This window comes from Cervus elaphus, chromosome 17 (genome assembly GCF_910594005.1).
Source record: "Cervus elaphus chromosome 17, mCerEla1.1, whole genome shotgun sequence".
NCBI classification, from domain to species: domain Eukaryota; kingdom Metazoa; phylum Chordata; class Mammalia; order Artiodactyla; family Cervidae; genus Cervus; species Cervus elaphus.
Genome location: NC_057831.1, coordinates 27,545,748 through 27,565,428, shown reverse-complemented (window position 1 = coordinate 27,565,428; position 19,681 = coordinate 27,545,748). Strand labels below are relative to the sequence as shown.

At 36.5% G+C, this 19,681-nt stretch overlaps 1 protein-coding gene across 5 annotated transcripts in view; it reads left to right on the top strand.

Annotated features, from left to right (window-relative positions):
* Positions 1-19,681, top strand: part of RAP1GDS1 (Rap1 GTPase-GDP dissociation stimulator 1) — a 152,310-nt gene that overhangs the window by 33,684 nt on the left and 98,945 nt on the right. For 3 of the 5 annotated variants that reach the window (XM_043870713.1, XM_043870712.1, XM_043870709.1), the window contains exon 2: positions 8,364-8,474. In XM_043870713.1, the coding sequence (XP_043726648.1) occupies positions 8,364-8,474 (111 nt within the window). The remainder of the gene's footprint in view (positions 1-8,363; positions 8,475-19,681) is intronic. The other 2 variants (XM_043870714.1, XM_043870710.1) reach the window with 1 other exon arrangement.

The following is a 19,681-nucleotide window of genomic DNA, read 5'->3' as shown; positions in this document are numbered from 1 at the left end:
TATAACATAAAATTTTAAGTTTACTTTTTCCTGGGTTAGCATGGAAAATAAATGACCACTTATTTTATAATTGTTCTTTAGTCAGTGGAGAAGGCAATGGCAACCCACTCCAGTACTCTTGCCTAGAAATCCCATGGACGGAGGAGCCTGGTAGGCTGCAGTTCATGGGGTCGCTAGGAGTCGGACACGACCTGAGCGACTTCACTTTCCCTTTTCACTTTCATGCATTGGGGAAGGAAATGGCAACCCACTCCAGTGTTCTTGCCTGGAGAATCCCAGGGATGGGGGATCCTGGTGGGCTGCCGTCTATGGCGTCGCACAGAGTCAGACACGACTGAGGCGACTTGGCAGCGGGGGCAGTCAGTCAGTAATGTCTGACTGTTTGTGACCCCATGGACTGCAGCACACCAGGCTTCCTGTCTTTCACTAACTCCCTGAGTTTGCTCAAACTCATGTCCATTGAGTTCATGATGCCATCTAACCATCTCATCGTCTGCCGCCCCCTTCTCCTCCTGCCCTCAATCTTTCCCAGCATCAGGGTCTTTTCCAATGAGTCTGCTGTTCGCATCAGATGGCCAAAGTTTTGGAGCTTCAGCGTCAGCATCAGTCCTTCCCAATGAGTATTCAAGGTTGATTTCCTTTAGCATTGACTGGTTTGATTTCCTTGTAGTCCCAGGGACTCTCAAGAGCACAGTTTGGAAAGTATCAGTTCTTAAGCACTCAGCCTTCTTTATGGTCCAACTCTCACATCCATACAGCTTTTTGGACCTTTGTTGGTAAGGTGACAGGTCTGCTTTTAATATGCTGTCTAGGTTTGTTATAACTTTTCTTCCACAGAGCAAAGGTCTTTTAATTTCATGGCTGCAGTCACCGTTCGCAGTGATTTTGGAGCCCAAGAAAATAAAGTCTGTCACTTTTTCAATTTTTTCACCATCTATTCGCTATGGAGTATGAAGTGATGGGACCAGATGCCATGATCTTTGTTTTTTTAATGCTAAATTTTAAGCCAGCTTTTTCACTCTCCTCTTTCACCTTCATCAAGAGGCTCTTTAGTTCTGTTAGCTTTCTGCCATAGGGTGGTGTCCTCTGCATATCTGAGGTTGTTTATATTTCTCCCAGCAATTTTGATTCCAGCTTGTACTTCATGCAGCCCGGCATTTCACATGATGTACTCTGCTTATAAGTTAAATAAGCAGGTTTGACAATATACAGCCTTGATGTACTCCTTTTTCAAATTTGAACCAGTCCATTGTTCCATGTCCAGTTCTAACTGTTGCTTCTTGGCCTGCATACAGGTTTCTCAAGGAGGCGGGTAAGGTAATCATGTATTCCCATTGCTTTAAGAATTTTCCACAGTTTGCTGTGATCCACACAGACAAAAGGCTTTCACGTAGTCAATAAAGCAGAAGTAGATGTTCTTATGAAATTTCTGTAGTTTTTTCTGTGATCCTATGGATGTTGGCAGTTTGATCTCCAGTTCCTCTGTCTTTTCTTTTCTTTTTTTTTTTTTCCTCTGTCTTTTCTAAATCAGGTTTATACATCTGGAAGTCCTCAGTTCATGTACTGTTGAAGCCTAGCCTGGAGAATTTTGAGCCTGACTTTCTGGCATGTGAATTGAGTGCAATTATGTATTAGTTTGCACATTCTTTGGCATTGCCCTTCTTGGGATTGGAATGAAAACTGACCTTTTCCAGCCCTGTAGCCACTTCTGAGTTTTCCAAATTTGCCGACATATTGAGTGTAGCACTTTAACAGCATCATCTTTTAGGATTTGAAATAGCTCAACTGGAATTCCATCACCTCCACTAGCTTTGTTCATAGTGATGCTTCCTAAGGCCCGCTTGACTTCACACTCCAGGATGTCTGACTGTAGGTAAGTGACCACACCATTGTGGTTGTCCAGGTCATCAAGACCTTTTTTGTATAGTTCTGTGTATTCTGCCACCTCTTCTTATTATCTTCTGCTTCTGTTAGGTCCCTACCATTTCTGTCCTTTATTGTGCCCATCTTTGCTTGAAATGTTCCCTTGGTATCTCTAATTTTCTTGAAGAGATCTCTAGTCTTTTCTATTCTGTTGTTTTCCTCTATTTCTTTGCCCTGATCACTGAGGAAGGTTTTCTTATCTCTCCTTGCTATTCTTTGGAACCCTGCATTCAGATGGGCATATCTTTCCTTTTCTCCTTTGCCTTTCATGTGTCTTCTTTTCTCAGCTATTTGTAAGGCCTCCTCAGGAAACCATCTTGCCTTTTTGCATTTCTTTTTCTTAGGGATAGTTTTGATCACCACCTCCTAGTACTACAAACCTTTGTCCGTAGTTCTTCAGGCACTCTGTCAGATCTTATCCCTTGAATCTATTTGTGACTTCCACTGGATAATCATGAGGGATTTGATTAGGTCATACCTGAGTGTCCTAGTGGTTTTCCCTTCTTTCTTCTGTTTAAATCTGAATTTTGCAGTAAGTCTATTAAAGTTTATACCTTATTTGAGGCAGGGTGCTCAGGGCTTGTGCACTGGATGGGGGACACATGTACACCCATGGCTGACTCATGTGAATGTATGGCAAAAACCACCACAATATTGTAAAGTAATTAGCCTCCAATAAAAATAAAAATAAATAAATAAATGAAAAGTTTATACCTTATTTGAAGTAAGAAAATGCCCAAGTTCATGATCTGAGCCACAGGCAGCTCCTGGGCTTGTTTTTGCTGACTGTATAGAGTTTCTCCATCTTCAGCTGGGAAGAATATAATCAATCTGATTTTAGTATTGACCATCTGGTGATGTCCATGTGTAGAGTAGTCTTCCGTGTTGTTGGAAGAGTGTGCTTTCTATGACCAATGCAAAACTGTTAGCCTTTCCCCTTCTTCGTTTTGTACTCCAAGGCTAAACTTGACAGTTACTCCAGGTATCTCTTGACTTCCTACTTTTGCATTCCATTCCCCTGTGATGAGGCTTCTCTTGTGAGTCAGACGGTAAAGAATCTGCCTGCAATGCAGGAGACCCGAGTTTGATCCCTGGGTCAGGAAGATCCCCTGGAGGAGGGAATGGCAACCCACTCCAGTATTCTTGCCTGGAAAATCCCATGGACTGAGGAGCCTGGCGGGCTACAGTCCACGGGGTCACAAAGAGTCAGACACAACTAAGTGACTAACACTGACACCCCTGTGAAGAAAAGGACCTTTGTTTGGTGTTGGGTCTAGAAGATCTTGTAGGTCTTCATAGAACTGTTCAGCTTCAGCTTCTTCAGCATTAGTGGTTGGGGTTTAGACTGGGATTACTATGATATTGAGTGGTTTGCCTTGGAAACGAACCAAGGTCATAAGCTGGCAGTGTACAAAATTCTATTAAAATTTATGCCTTACTTTGAAGTAAGAAAATGCCTGAAATTCAGATACCAGAGCAGCAATCTCAGGGGTCTTTGGTATCCTGTTAGGGTGTCTGTGACGTCAAAACTATTTGCGTAGTATCAAGACATTTTTTTCTCTCTTTCACTGTGTTGACATTTGCATTCACAGTGTTCTAAAAGTAATTGGAGTTGATAACTGCTGGTGCTTCAGTGTGTGCTAATCAGTAGTATCAGAAACTGCAATAATTAGTAGTTATTGTATTCTTTATTACCATATACTTGAGGTTGGAAAAGAATGCCAATTTCACTTAAGAATGTCCATGATGTGGGCTTCTCTGGCAGTCCAGTAGTTAAAACTTTGCCTTCCAATGTATCAAATATGGGTTCAGTCCCTGGTCTGGGAGCTAATATCTCCCATGGCTCAGGGTCAAAAAAAAAAAAAAAAGAAGAAGAAGAAAACAAAACAAAAACAGAAGCAGTGTTGTAAAAAATTCAGTGTAGATTTTTGGCACATTCCACATCAAAAAAAAAAAAAAAGACCATGTTTTTAAAACTCTCAACCTTTTCGTACACATTTTGAAAGTATACTATGTGATAAAATGGGAAGTACACATAAAACACTTGCATTGCATTGTTAACTCTGATAGTTATCTCTAAGTAAAGCAGTCGTGCACTCTTGAGTTGTGGGCTGACAGATACTTTTTTCCCATGGAATAGCTTTTTTTTTTTTTTTTTTTTTTTAAGAACTGAGAGATAAGCTGGCTTTTCATAATTGGCAGATATTTTCTCACAAAGGAATGAGGTTAATTTGTCACTGAAGAAAAAATTGACAGTATCTGTTCCTAGTGATAAAATTAAGAATTTTTAAGAGAAAATTGGAACTTTGGAAAACTTGTATCACTTTCAGCTTGATAGCTTCCTAATACCTAGTCGTTAAAAAAGATTAGTGATGATATTAACAAATATGATATCTTGAAATAGTACAATGGAATGTGTCAAACAGTTGGAAGATGTGCATTATCTCCATGACCTAATTTTTTAAATGATCAGTTCATCAATGATAAACATATTGCATGTATAAAAGCTTCAGAGTGCAAAAGAACAATAGATTTTCATGTAACTTGGCAGTGCTCATTATGTTTCAGATTTCACATGGCAACTAATGTTTAAAAAAATACTGCTCATTAAGTTTTGGTATGGTATCAAATAATGCCCACCATTATCTGAAGAGGCAGTTAAAATACTCTCTTGTTTCTCAACTGTATATATGTGTGAGGCTGAGTTTTTTTTCTTCTACTCCACCAAAACAACAAATTATAAACAACTGAGTACAGAAGCAGATATGAGAATCCAGTTTTCTTCTATAGGGCAGACGTTATAGAGACTTGTGAAAATGTAGGGCAGTGCTGCTCTTCTGTAAGTTTTCTCAGTTTAGAAGTATTTTTCATTAAAAATATAATTATGTTAATAGTTTTATATTAGTTTTAAATGAATTACCAAAGTCAGTCTTTAAAAAAGTCTCATTTTTAATTTTTAGTATGTTAGATATCAGTATAAATAATTTTAAAAAGAGCTCTTTCGTACATGATACTATACACAGAAAATCTTAAAGACACCACCAGAAACTATCATACCTTATCAATAAATTTGGTAAAATTGCAGAGTACAAAATTATTATACAGAAATTTGTTGCATTTCTATACACTAACAATGAACTATCAGAAAGAGAAGTTATGATGATAATCCCATTTACTGTTGCATCAAAAAGAATAAAATACCTAGGAATAAACCAACCTGAGGAGGTAAAAGACCTGTACTTGGAAAGCTATGCGACATTGATGAAAGAAATTGAGATTACACAAGCAGGTGAAGATATACAATATTCTTGGATTGAAAGAATTACTATTGTTAAAATAACCATACTACCCAAGGCAATCTACAGATGCAACCCTTGTCAAAATACCAATGGCATTTTTCACAGAACTAAAACAAATAATAATTTGTGTGGAAGCACAAAAGACCCTGAAAAGCCAAAACAATCCTGAGAAAGAAGACCAGAGCTGAAGGAATTACACACCTTTACTTCAGACTATACTACAAAGCTGCAGTCATCAAAACAGTATGGGGCTGGCACAGGCATCACCAAGGATAAAGAGAATAGAAAGCTCAGAAATAAACTGACACAGTTATGATCCATTAATATACAGCAAAGGAAGCAAGACCATACAATGGAGAAAAGATGGTGTCTTCCGTAAGTAGTGCTGGGAAAACTGGATTGCTCCATGGAAAAGAATGAAGTTAGAACATTTTCTAATACCATATGCAAAGCTAGACTCCAAATGGATTAGAGACCTAAATATAGGACCAGAAATTATAAAATTCCTAGAGGAAAATATACAGAGAACACTTTTTGATATAAATTGTAGCAGTAGTTTTTTGGATCAGTCTCCTAAAGCAAAGGAAATAAATAAAAGCAAAAATAAACAAATGGGACCTAGTTAAATTTAAAAGCATTTGTGCATCAAAGGAAAGCATCAACATAACAAAAAGCCTACTAAATGGGAGAAAATATTTACTAATAATATGACCAATAACAGGTTAATATTCCTAAATGTATAAGTAGCTCATACAGCTTAAAATCAGAAAAGCCAAACAGCCTGATTAAAAAATGGGCAGAAGACCTGAACAGATATTTTCCAAAGACATGCAGATGACCATTCAGTTCAGTTCAGTCACTCAGTTGTGTCCAACTGTTTGTGACCCCATGGACTGCAGCATACCAGACCTCCCTATGCATCACTAACTCCTGGAGTCCACCCAAACCCATGTCCATTGAGTCAGTTATGCCATCCAACCATCTCATCTTCTGTCGTCCCCTTCTCTTCCTGCTCTCAATCTTTCCCGACATCAGGGTCTTTTCAAATGAGTCAGCTCTTCACATCAGGTGGCCAAAGTATTGGAGTTTCAGCTTCAAAATCAGTCCTTCCAAAGAACACCCAGGACTGATCTCCATTAGGCACATTAAAAAATGTTCAACATCGTTAATCATCAGGGAAATATGTCAGAACCACAATGAGATATCACCCAGCACCTGACAGAATGGATGTCATTAAAAAGACCACAGGTAGCACATGTTGGTGAGAATGTGGAGAAAAGGGAATCCTTGTATATATACTGTTAGTAGGAATGTAAATTGGTGCAACCACTGGAAAACACTATGGAGATTTCTCTAAAAATGGAACTACCATATGAGCCTGCAATTCCACTCCTGGGTATACATACCAAAACACTAGTTCAAAATGTTACATTCATCCCAGTGTTCATAGAAGTCCCTCTCCCCTTCCTTCTCCACACTAGTTACCACTACTTTGTTCTCTGTATTGGTGAGTCTGTTCATTTTTTGTTGTATTTACTAGTTTGCTGTATTTTTTAGATTCTACATGTAAATGATATCATACATTATTTGTCTCAGTATTCCAGTATTAAAAAAGAAGGAAATTCTGCCATTTGCAACAACATGGGTAGACCCAGAGAGTATTATGCTAAGTGAAGTAAGTCAGACAAATACTGTATGGTATCATTTATATGTGGAACTTTAAAAATACAATAAACTAGTAAATACAGCAAAAAAGAAACAGTCTCACTGATACATAGAATAAAGCTTGGGCAATAAAAGGGTAGAGGATTAAGTAGTACAAACTATGATGTAGAAAATAAGCTACAAGGGTATATTGTACAATATAGGGAATACAGCAAGTATTTTATAATAACTATAAATAGATTATAACCTTGAAAATTGTGAATCACTGTACTCTACACCTGTTACTTATATAACATTGTACATCAAATATACTTCAATAAAAATTTAATAACTCCTTGGCATGCTAAATAATTTTTAATATGTAAAAAAATTTTAACAATCTATGGTCTAGAGAAATTCATATATAATTTAGAAGAGCAGTGTTTTAAAGGGCTTCCCAGGTGGCTCAGTGGTAGGGAACCCGCCTGTCAATGCAGTAGCTGCTGCTACTGCTGCTAAGTCGCTTCAATCATGTCTGACTCTGTGTGACCCCATAGACGGCAGCCCACCAGGCTCCCCCGTCCCTCGGATTCTCCAGGCAAGAACACTGGAGTGGGTTGCCAGTTCCTTCTCCAATGGTCAGTGCAGACGTGGGTTCAGTCTTTGGGTCTGGAAGATCCTCTGGAGGAGGAAATGGCAATCCAGTCCAGTATTCTTGCCTGGGAAATCCTGTGTACAGAGGAGTCTGGAGGGCTACAGCGCATGGGGTCACAAAAAGTCAGACTCGACTTAGTGACCGAGCATGCAAAGTGCTGTAAACTCCAGAATGTACACGTTTTGGCTTAAAGCAGTACTTTGAAGGGTTTAAGTGGCAGTTTTTAAAAGCTTTATATTAGTGAGCATCCCCGTAGACAGGGGCTTCTGTTCATGGAATTCTCCAGGCAAGGATAATGGAGGGGGTAGCCATTCCCTTCCTTCCCCAGGGGATCTTCCCCATCTTTGAGCCTCTCGCATTGTAGGCAGATTGTTTACCATCTGAGCCATCAGGGAAGCCCATAATAATAAACAGACTTTATTAAGTCAAATTATTTTGAAACTTTTCTAAAGCTTCATTTTCATTTTATGTATTTAAAATGCAACAGAGGAAGCCAAAAAAATGTAATCCATTATTACTTGCAAAGCTTATGCAAGTTTTTGTGGACTTTTCATTTTTTTAAGTTAACCATGACTGGTTCGTGAACAATAGATAAGGTATAAGAATGCTGAAAAGATGTTCTGTGACTATAGAATATTCTTGGTATCATACAGATGAAGTGACTATTTTATATGAGTTAAATGGATAAAATTTTATCTAAAAATGAGTACTTGTATAGTCCATTGCTGTTTGGAACGTATATGAAAATAATTCACCATAATGGGAGCCTTTTGCCTGTTTGTACTGTTTATCATGTAACATGATGGTTAGTGAGGTTTCTGATTTCTCTTTTTTTCTCTAAGCAGATAATCTCAGTGATACCTTGAAGAAGCTGAAGATTACAGCTGTTGACAGAACTGATGATAGTTTAGAAGGATGCTTGGATTGTCTACTTCAAGCTTTGACGCAGAATAGTAAGTTGTTTTTTTTGGGTGGCGGGGAGCGGTGCCCTGGTGGCTCAGACGGTAGAGTCTGCCTGCAGTGCAGGAGACCTGGGTTTGATTCCTGGGTTGGGAAGATCCCCTGGAGATGGAAATGGCAACCCACTCCAGTACTCTTGCCTGGAAAATTCCATGGATGGAGGAGCCTGGCAGGCTACAGTACGTGGGGTCGCAAAGAGTTGGACACAACTGAGCGACTTCACTTTGCTTTACTTTACACTTTAGTAAGTTTTCTAATGTTTACTCAAATGCCAAACCAAAAAAAAAAAAAAAGTCAGCAATCGTTCAGAAATTCATATATAGTTTAGCAAATAACTTGCATTCACATTGTTTGAATTCTTTTGAATCCTATGTTTGAATACTGATGTTGTTTCACTTGTTCCACCCTCCTACCTACCTCCTCACCCCCAGGATACTGAAAGCCAAGTTGATAGGCAGAAGAAAGGAGGAATTGATTGGTAGTGATAACATTAATACCAGTCCCAGAGAGAGGCAGTTCTTAACAGACATGCCCCAAGAGTTGTTTTTCTTCTTAACACCTACATTTGTGCTTTAAAAAAAATACTGTGTTTACGTGTGGAGTGGAGAAACAGAGAGGAAGCTTATGAAAAAAGAAAGAGGGCGCTTAAAACCCTTAACATTTTTTTATGATAGCTTTTTAATCATTTTACTTTAAAATAATGTATGCTTAGATTTAATTGGAAAGAGCCATCATCAGTCATCCAAAAATCCCTTAAAATTGGGGTAACTCTTGATCTTTGGTGGTGTGGTAAATAATACTAGAGATAAAAATTACATAGCTCTTCACTGACTAATTCATTGTATTGTTGCATTTGAGCCATCATATTTCTAGTCATTAATTTCTGTATTATCACAGTGAATAGATAGATACAGAATAATTTCCAGTTGTTCTCTTAATTCTGCTTGGTTGTACTTTGATTTATGCCTTACTTGTTTTTAATTATGCCTTTATTTTACCCTGGGAGTAATTATGTAGCTGACAAATAATTCAGGAGGGAAGTTATATACTGTGTTGTTAAAGTTAAATTTGAAGCACTCTGAGACGTATGCATTTTTTTTCTTTAGTAAATTGTGATTATAAAATTAAAATAACTGATTGCAGTGCTCTTCATCAAAAAGTGCATTTTAAAGCTGGCTTTTAAAATTCTGTTTCAGTAGTTGTTTGGTTTTGAGATTACAGTTTTGTCAAGCTGTTTGATCTTAAGAGATATCACAGAAGGGGTTTAAAACAAGGTGTTCAATGAGACCATCTGGATAAAGGGCTCAATGGTAATGAAAAGGAACAATAAAAAAGGGACTTCCCTGTGGTCCAGTGGTTGTCCTTGCTTCCAATGCAGGCAGTTTGGGTTCCATTATGGTTTGGGAGCTAAGATCCCACAGGGCACAGGGCCAAAAAATAAAACGCAAGCAATATTGTAACATATCCATAAAGACTTTAAAAATAGTCCACATCAAAAAAACTTTAGAGAAAGAGAAAGAGAATGTGTTAGCCTTTGTTCACCGTTATAGTAGATATATGTGGCTACTTAAATTTAATAGTTAAATTTAATAAAAGATTAAGTTTTTTACTCTTAACTTTTCAGTAACCCTGTTTAGTTGGTGATCATAGATGTAAACTATTTGCATAATGACAGAAGATTCTTATGGGTAGCAGTAGTCTTAAGGATTAGAGAAAACCACGTGATGACCTGATTTTTACACATGCCTGTAAAGGTCGATTTACATAATATATAATTAGTCTACATAAATTGAGTATCTCAAGTTCATTTTTTTTTTGAAGCATTGCTTTTTATAACTTCTTTTGTTTTAAATGGCCCAGTTTTTTCTTTATGTTAGAAACAGGTAGTATTTTCCAAATGGACCATTCATTCAGTACCTGGAGGACAGGGATTCCATGTCCTTGGTTATACATGGAGGGGTGCTCAGCCCTCTCCTGAAAGGACTGAAACCCAGAGAAAGTTGATGAAGAGAAATGAAAAAAGGAAGCAAAATTTTATAGCGTTTTAAAGAACAGATTCAGGAAATATTGACAAGTGTGTATGGTGTTGGATTAAATTTCAGACCCATTGCAGAGTTATTTGTTAGCCCCATTTATTGAAAATGGTCTTGAAATTGTATTTCATAAAATGTTAAGGAAAAAATAGTTACACAATGGTAATGAAAACAACAAACTGCCAATTTAATCACTGAGTCTTCAGGAAGAGAATAAAAGGGATATGTCTTCTTAAGAATCTGTAACAAAATTCATAATTGTCTTCACATCTGAGACTGTTGACACAAAAGAATTCGATATAGGAAGAGGTAGTTCCTGCAGGTGTACTGTCTTTAACTTTCGAATGATATGTATCATTGATTGAGCATCCACTATGTACTCAGCACTAGACTTCAGACTTAATCTCTTGTCTGATCTTTCCTATAGACCCATGATGAGGTATTATATACATCACCATTTAAAAGATAGGGAAACAGTCCCTGTAAGTTTACTTGCCTTACTCTGGCAGAATCCAGAGTTTGAATTTTAACTCTTAGTTTACAAAATTAAAAAAACTACATTCTGAGTAAAGTGCAGCTTTTTGCTGATTTTATAGAATGTGAAAGAAAGTGTTTTCAGAAGCTAGATTTTAATATTGTTTTAAATTTTTGCTTTTTCTAAAAATAGTTTCAAATTATTAGTACAGAGGAAGGAGATTTATAAACCCATGAGCTGTCTAATTTTAGATATTTATTGATGTGTTTTATAAAATTAATATCTAGCTTTTAAGCAAGAAAAATTTCAAAAATATCAATGAGATGTTTATTTTATACAGTTCTTACTTCTCTGAATAAAGTGCTTGATCCTTTGCTACTTCTATGCTCTTAAAGGTAAAATTATAAAGCATGTAACTTAGAATCTATTCTGGCTTTTTTACACAGAAGTTCTAGTTTCATAATTCTTCCTTTAGTGTCAGTTTTCTAACTAAAAATATCAGTGTTTGCATTAGTATTGCACCTGATCAAGAAAGAATGATTTCTCTGTCTGTACAAGATGGTGATGTGGGTAATGGAAATCTAAAAGTTTTATTTTATAATTTACTAACCTGCCATTGGAAGGGACATTTCTGAAAGGAAAGAAATCATGCTTCTAAGTTTTTACATGGTGGGAATTTACAAATGATTAGAATCTGACATTAGAATTTTCACTTTGCATGACTTCAGAGTGTTTTTTTGAATTTGGAGTGGGCATTAAATCTAGTATATGTAAGGATCTTAAGAGACAAAAGTTGAAAATTTGAGTATTTGCTTGACTTTATGGAAAACATTTTGTTTAAGCAAGCATTTTATGTACATCTAAGATCTGAATTAATATAGAAGCATTCAGTCACTCATTTATTACTAAATACTTCATATCTCAGCTTTAAAATGTTTTTAGTAAATATATAAAGGCTACCAGTCAAGAAATCAGCCTGGTTTATTTTGGTCTTTGTTGATTAAGGAAATAGTTAGAAGATTCTTGGTAAATGCTTGTTGAGTTGTAGTATTGGTACTCTTATTTCATGCTTATTTGAAAACAGGCCACATTTTTGTCCCTGAACATTAAGAGAGGAATTGTCCTTAGAGAATATGACATCTGATCCACCTTGTAGAACAACCTACTAGCATAAATTACAGGCCTCAACATAAGCAAAATTAACAGTCATTCATAAAAATTATGTTCTGTTGTAAGAGAATGGGGACCATGTTCTTGTTGGTTGGGGGAAACACAGAACAATATCAGCATGATCACCAACACAGCTTTTACATCTTTTTCCTAACAGATTAGATTGTTTTCCTCTGTCTTACTGCCTCATATACGTTTGTGTTTTAACTTGAGTTAATTGCCCGGTGGCAGTTATTTATTATCTATAGAAAACCTTAAAAAAAAAAAAAAAAGAAAACCTTATGAAAGAACATCAGTTTACTTGTTTTTAAAGAAGGAAATATTTAGTATCTAGTTCCATATTCATAACTTCATAATATTCATCTCCCTATTGAATTCTTGGGTTATTTCTTAGTTCTTATTCTTTATTTTATTCATTATGTTGATTTTTGGTTCCCTATTAGGCTATAATCCTAAGCATATCAAATAATGTACAGAAGCTGCTCAAGTAGATCATAAATCTTCTCTAACAGTAATTTTCTGTTGTCATTTACTTTTAGTCTGCTTTATGCCTTTAATTTTTTTGAACAGACTCATTGTCATATATCAAAATTATTTCCTAAGTTAAGGACTTTGAAATTTATTATCAACTGTTTTTCAATAGCCTTATTAAATCTGCAGTTACTGATCATGAAAGATTGCTGCCATTTTAGTAGAAATGAAAGTTTATTTTACTTAATTCTTTCATAGTAATATCTAGATATCACTTTTTTACTCTAAGGTATCAAATGTACCACGGAGCGATATGTCCTTTTTGCAAGCTGAATTATGTTGGTCTCCTCCTTTACATACTTTTGTATTATGTGGCTCTTTTAATTATCATGTCCATCATTCATGAGGGCTTATGGCTGGTGCTAATCATAAATTACCAAGGGTTCAGTTTTTATTAAATAAATATAGTATTTGAAGAGTAGAAGAGACTGAACTAGAGACTGTGGTCAACTAAAAAGACACTGAGAGTTGTTGATGAATTAAGATCTCCTGGATCTTCCCTGTAGCTTAGACGGTAAAGAATCTGCTTGCAATGCAGGTTACCCGGGTTTAATTCCTGGGTCAGAAAGACCCTCTGGAGAAGGGAATGGCAGTCCACTCCAGTATTCTTGCCTGGAGAATCCCATGGACGGAGGAGCCTGGCGGGCTACAGTCTGTGGGATCGCAGAGTCGGACATGACTGAATAACTAGCACCGCACTACTACTACTGCTAGTGGTTGTTCAGTCGATAAGCTATGTCCAACTGTTTGTGACCCCATGAAGTGCAGCACGCCAGGCTTCTCTGTCCACTTCGCCATCTCCTGGAGCTTGCTCAGATTCATGTCTGTTGAGTCAGTGATGCCATCCAACCATCTCGTCCTCTGTCGTCCCCTTCTCCTCCTGCCTTAAATCTTTCCCAGCATCAGGATCTTTTCTAATGTGTCGGCTCTTTGCATCAGTTAGCCAGAGTATTGGAGCTTCAACATCAGTCCTTCCAGTGAATATTCAGGGTTGATTTCCTTTAACCTTGACTGGTTTGATCTCCTTGCAGTCCAAGAGGCTTTCAAGAGTCTTCTCTAACACCACATTTCAAAAGCATCAATTCTTCAGCACTCAGCCTTTATGATCCAGTTGTCACATCCATACTTGACTACTGGAAAAACCATAGCTTTGACTATATGGACTTTTGTTGGTAAGGTGATAGCTCTGCTTTTAATATGCTGTCTAGGTTTGTTATAACTTTTCCTCCACGGAGCAGTGGTCTTTTAATTTCATGGCTGCAGTCACCGTTCACAGTGATTTTGGAGCCCAGGAAAATAAAGTCACTTTTTCCGTTTTTTCCCCCATTGATTTGCTATGGAGTATGAGGTGATGGGACCAGTGCCATGATCTGTATTTTTTTAATGTTGAATTTTAAGCCAGCTTTTTCATTCTCCTCTTTCACCTTCATCAAGAGGCTCTTTAGTTCCTCTTACCTTTCTGCCATAAGGGTGGGGTCATCTGTATATCTGAGGTTATTGATATTTCTCACAGCAATCTTGATTCCAGCTTGTGCTTCATCCAGTCTGGCATTTCACATGATGTACTCTGCATATAAGTTAAATAAGCAGGTTTGACAATATACAGCCTTGATGTACTCCTTTTTCAAATTTGAACCAGTCCATTGTTCCATGTCGAGTTCTAACTGTAGCTTCTTGACCTGCATACAGATTTCTCAGGATGCAGGCAAGGTGATCTGATATTCCCATAGTAGTGGTGGCCATCTAAATTTGAATTTTCCTACACAGTCTAAAAAGATTTTGTATAAAATCAACACAAAAGATTTGATAAAATAATATATTCATAACCTGTGTTGGAGAAAACTAAGAACTAGAAATTACTAAGAGAGAGAGAAATAAATACCTATATCTGGCCTACTCAGCTTCAGCTCCCATTTTAGAGAGAGTTCATGAAGACTGCAGAGACTACATGGAAAAGACAAGAGGGGTTGAATTAGGAGCCCTAGGGGTGATAATTTACAATTAAAATTGTTTTTAGAAAAATCTTACCTTGGTGGGAAAATCCTAAGATTTGGGCTTAGATTCAGGTAGAGCATTGGCTATTGGGAAATCAAAAGGAGAATTTTGTCTCCTAGGGTACACAAGACCCTAGGCAGCAAATCAGGAGAGTGCCTCTTCTGAGGATGAAATTGTTCTCCCTTGTAGGCTTGGTGATGAAGGGAAAGAAGGACACAAGAAGGGGAAATTTAAGTGTCCTGTAGAAGTAAGAAAATCATGCTGTTAGAAGACACACTAATAACTCTTTTTGGTATAATTTCAGAAGAAGGAGCTTTCGAACTAAAAAACCTGAGAATTGATCCTAAATCTTTACTCTTACTGTATCAGCTTTTATTGATAGCTAAAGAAAAACTAACACTGAAGAGCCTGGCACGCTATAGCCTCTGGGGTCACAGAGAGACCAATACTTTCACTTTTCACACACTGAGTAGGAAATTGCAGGTTATGTATGTACATAAGTACTACAAGGAAAAAGCAGAAAATGAGAATCAAAACATTTTAGCTATTAATTTTTTTTTCTCCTAAACCAACCATGAAGCAGTTACCAGTAACAGAACACCATGACCCATATTAAATATCCTTAAGCCTTTATAGATATGAAAAGGAAAAAGAATGTATGAATAAGAAATTGAGAAACTTGGAGCCAGAGTCGATAAATACTAGGAAGATGTGACGTAAAAGTTGACTAGAAGATGAAGAAAAAGAATCATTTTAAAAATTAAGAGTAAATTACAGGGTTCCAAGGAGGCATAGAGATGACTGAAAATTTAATGAAGCACATTGAGGAAAATGGGTCAAATGAAGACAAAATAAAGGATCAGAGAGAAAAGGACTAATATAAAAAGTAGGCAAAAAGATCTAACATACCTGCAATTGGAATCCTTCAGGAGAAAAACAAAACATTGAAATGGAACTGATATTTAATTAAGTATGAACTTTTCTGAAGTAGAAAACCAGAATCTGTATGTTGAAAGTGCCCACCATGTGCTTGTGAAAACTGATCTTGAGGAAGTTTAGCAAAACTTGGATACTTTAAAGGTAAAACTAAATACAAAAAAGAAATCCTCCAGGCCTCCATGCTAAAAGATTAGGTTATTTAAAAAGAAAAGAAAATTAGATTGGCATCAGACTCTTCAACAAAAATATGCAGAACAATTCAATATTAGAGTAGTATTTTCAGAAAACTCAAGAAATAAGAATTTGATGTTGAGCCAAAGTGCTCAGTAAGTATCAAGGCAATAGAAAAATTCGCCTAAGCATGGAAGAACACAGGGAATACTATACTCATTAGCCCTCCAGAGGAATCTTCTAAACTTGTGTTGTTCAATATAGTATCCATTCTCTGTCATGGCTGTTGAGCATTTGAAATGAGGCTAGTCTGAGCTAGCAGTCCTGTAAGGATAAAATACATACTGGTTTTTTTTTTTTTTTTAAAGACTTAGTAGTTCCTCCGAAGTAAAATGTCCCATTAAAAGTTTTAAAATTAGTGATTACATATTGAATCTCATTTCTTAAATTTTATAAAATATTTATAAATATTTTATTTTTGTTGGAGCTTTTTTATCCGATCTTTTGTGTTGATTTTATACAAAATCTTTTTAGACTGTTTAGGAAAATTCAAATTTAGATGGCCACCACTGCCATCATTTCTTGAATTATGGTTTAAGAGTTAAGGTTTAAGAGTTGAACCAGCCAGTATGGTATGATGGAAGTGCAGCTTAGAGACAGTATCATTATCATTGTCGTCAATAAAATGTAATTGGGTTATTCAGCGCAGGAGAGGACATTTTTGAAAGAGGCCATTTAAAATAATAAACCTTAAGTTCATTATCCTAAGGATAGAGTCTAAGGAAGTGATAGCATATAGGTCTAAGGTATATGTTAGAAGCAGGAAGTAGAGATTTTAATCAAATATATTCATATTCAGGAGCTCATAGAAACGGAGTCACAGAAAGACTTGAATCTGATTGAAATAACGAGAAAGATCATCTTGAAATCTTTCACAGGCCACAAGATTAGTAACAGAAGATAACAACATGATATTGGGTGCTGTTTGCTTTCTGTTATGTTTTTAAGCATTGTACTTCATAAGGGGCAAAGAAAGCTCCAATATGTATAATCTCAAGAAGGAGATAAGCCTCTATTGGTATTTATATAGTTTGTGATTAAAGCATTGACAGAGAATTTGGGTTTTCTTACATTAGCTAATTAACAAATGATACCATTTTTGCTTCTTAGGTTTGCTAAATATGAAAAAACTTCTTACGTTCTTAACAGTAAAATACATGACAAACGATTTGAAATGATGCTGTGTGCCAATATACACTGAAAAAGATCTACCATCCTCAGTAAAATACTAACATTTTGTTATTCTAAAAGCATAATTATACTTTTTATTCAACTTTTCTCTTTTTTATGTCTCATTATGATTATACAATTTGGTTCACATGCTTTCTATATGTATCTTATTTAAAGTACTATTCCTGATCTTGGATGGTCTCGGCCTGCGATGGCTTGGAGCAGGGCTTGGGTTCCCAGCCAGAGACTGAGACAGTTATGGTGGTGAAAGCACCAGATCCTGGCCACTAGACTAGTAGTCAGGGACAAGGGCCCTGTCCCTTCAGCTCTGCAGAAAAGAATTTCCACAAAGATGGAAAGCAGTGAAGCAAATAAAGTGTTCATTAAGAGGAAAAAGAGTCCAGTATGTATGGATAGACACATGGGCAGACTCAGAGGGACAGTCCCTGAGGGACAGTCCCTGAGTTGTACCCTTGTGGCGGTTTAAATCACTTATATGAGGCATTTCTTCTGGTTTTCCTTTGGCCAGTCATTTGATTTGCCTGGCTCACAGTCCGTGTTTGGTGTATCTCAGGATCCTTCCATGTGTGCAAGCGCATCTCTGAGTCAAGATGGATCCTACTGCAGAGGCGTGTGGATAGCCTGGCATTAGTTAATATCACCCTCTTTCACCTCCAAGGAGCTTCTCTGGGCATGTGTGATCCGGAAGGTCTCCGACTTTGGGAATGAGGTATATGTGGTCTGGGCAGGGCCCAGGCTTCTCCCTTAACTGTTCTGCTAGTCTCCATCTTCATCTTGGAGTTTTGGTCAATAGGGAATTAATTTCCAACTGCTTTACCCTGGGGCAGGGCCATCTGCCTCCTGCTTCATTCCTATGTATTTGACATTTTTTGGTTGTTTTTGGAAATGAATTTCTCCCATTATAACTTCCAGGTGGTTTTTGTTGGAGATCAGTTTGAAAGGTATTAATATATTGATTTTTATATCTTTATTTGTATTCAACTACCTTTGGAACTCACTTATTAGTTAAAATGATTTTTTAGCTAGCTCTCTTGGGTTTTGCAGTCAGAACATACAGCAGTGTTATTTTTGTTTCCTTTTTCCCTTGTGACTATTGCTGACTTACTGCAACTGGATTGGCTTGAATTGCCGGCAAAATACTAAATAACAATGGTATGAGTAGTATCTTATTTTAGTTTCTGATATTAGTGGCAGCCCTTCTGATGCTTCACCATTCAATATAATGACTTAATATATAATTTCTTGTTAAGAAGATAGTCTTTATTAAAGAATGATTTTCTTTAAAAAGTCAAGAGTGGGTGCCTTTAAACCATAACTCCTTAGCCTAATCAATTAGTTTTAAGAATAGTAAATATTTTTATTTTTATTATTTTATAGTTTGTGTATAATGAAATTATTTGTTGAGAGCATTAATACTAGAGGAAGTTTTTCTTTTTTTCTTTTTTTAAACTTTTTATTTTATATTTCAGTATAGTCAACAATATTGTGGTAGTTTCCAGTGGACAGCAAGGAGACGCTGCCATACATATACATGTATCCATTCTTTCCCAACCTCCCCTCTCATTCATGACACTGAACAGAGTTGGTCGCTGTTGGTTATCTGTTTTAAGGTAGCAGTGTGTACATGTTGATTTCAAACTCCCTAACTATCCCTTCCCCCCACCATAAGTTTGTTCTCTTAGTCTGGGAGGCAGTATCTGTTTTATAAGTATGTTTATTTGTATTGAGATGATCATATGGTTTTTATTCTTCAATTCGTTGATTTTGCGTATCACACTTAATTGTGGATATTGAATAATGCTTACATCCCTGGGATAAATCCCACTTGATCATGTGTGCGTAATCCTTTTAACATATTGTTGAACTTGGATTGTATTTTATTGTGGATTTTTGTGTCTGTGTTCATCAGTGATTCTGGCCTGTAATTTTCTTTTTTGTGGTATCTTTGTCTGGTTTTGGTATCAGGGTGATGGTGGCCTCATAGTATGAGGCTGGGAGTTTTTCTTCTTTTGCAATTTTTTGGAACAATTTCAAAAGGATTGATGTTAGCTTTTTAGATTTTTGATAGGCTTCATTTCTGAAGCTATCAGGTCCTGGATTTTTGTTTGTTGGGAGGTTTTTAATCACGGTTTCAATTTCAATGCTTCTAATTGGTCTGTTCATAATTTCTTTTTCTTGCTATTTCGGTCTTGGGAGACTGTACTTTTCTAAGAATTTGTCCATTTCTTCCAGGTTGTCCCTTTTATTAACATACAGTTACTTGTTCTAGTGCCTCATGATCCTTTGTATTTCTGTGGTGTCAGTTTTAACTTCTCCTTCTTCATTTCTAATTTTATTGATTTGAATCATCTCTATTGTTTTCCTGACAAGCATGGCTATAAAGGCTTATCAGTTTTGTTTGTCTTTTTGAAGAACCAGCTTTTAGTTTCATTAATCTTTGCTATTATTTTCTTTTTCTTTACTTCATTTATTTCTGCCATGATCTGTATGATTTCTTTTCTTCTACTAACCTGAGGTCGTGCTTGTTCTTCTTTCTCTAGTTGGTTCAGGTGCACATTAGGTGGTTTGAGATTTTTTTCTTGTTTTCTGAGGTATGTTTGTGTTGCTATAAAGTTCCTTCTTAGAACTGTTTTTG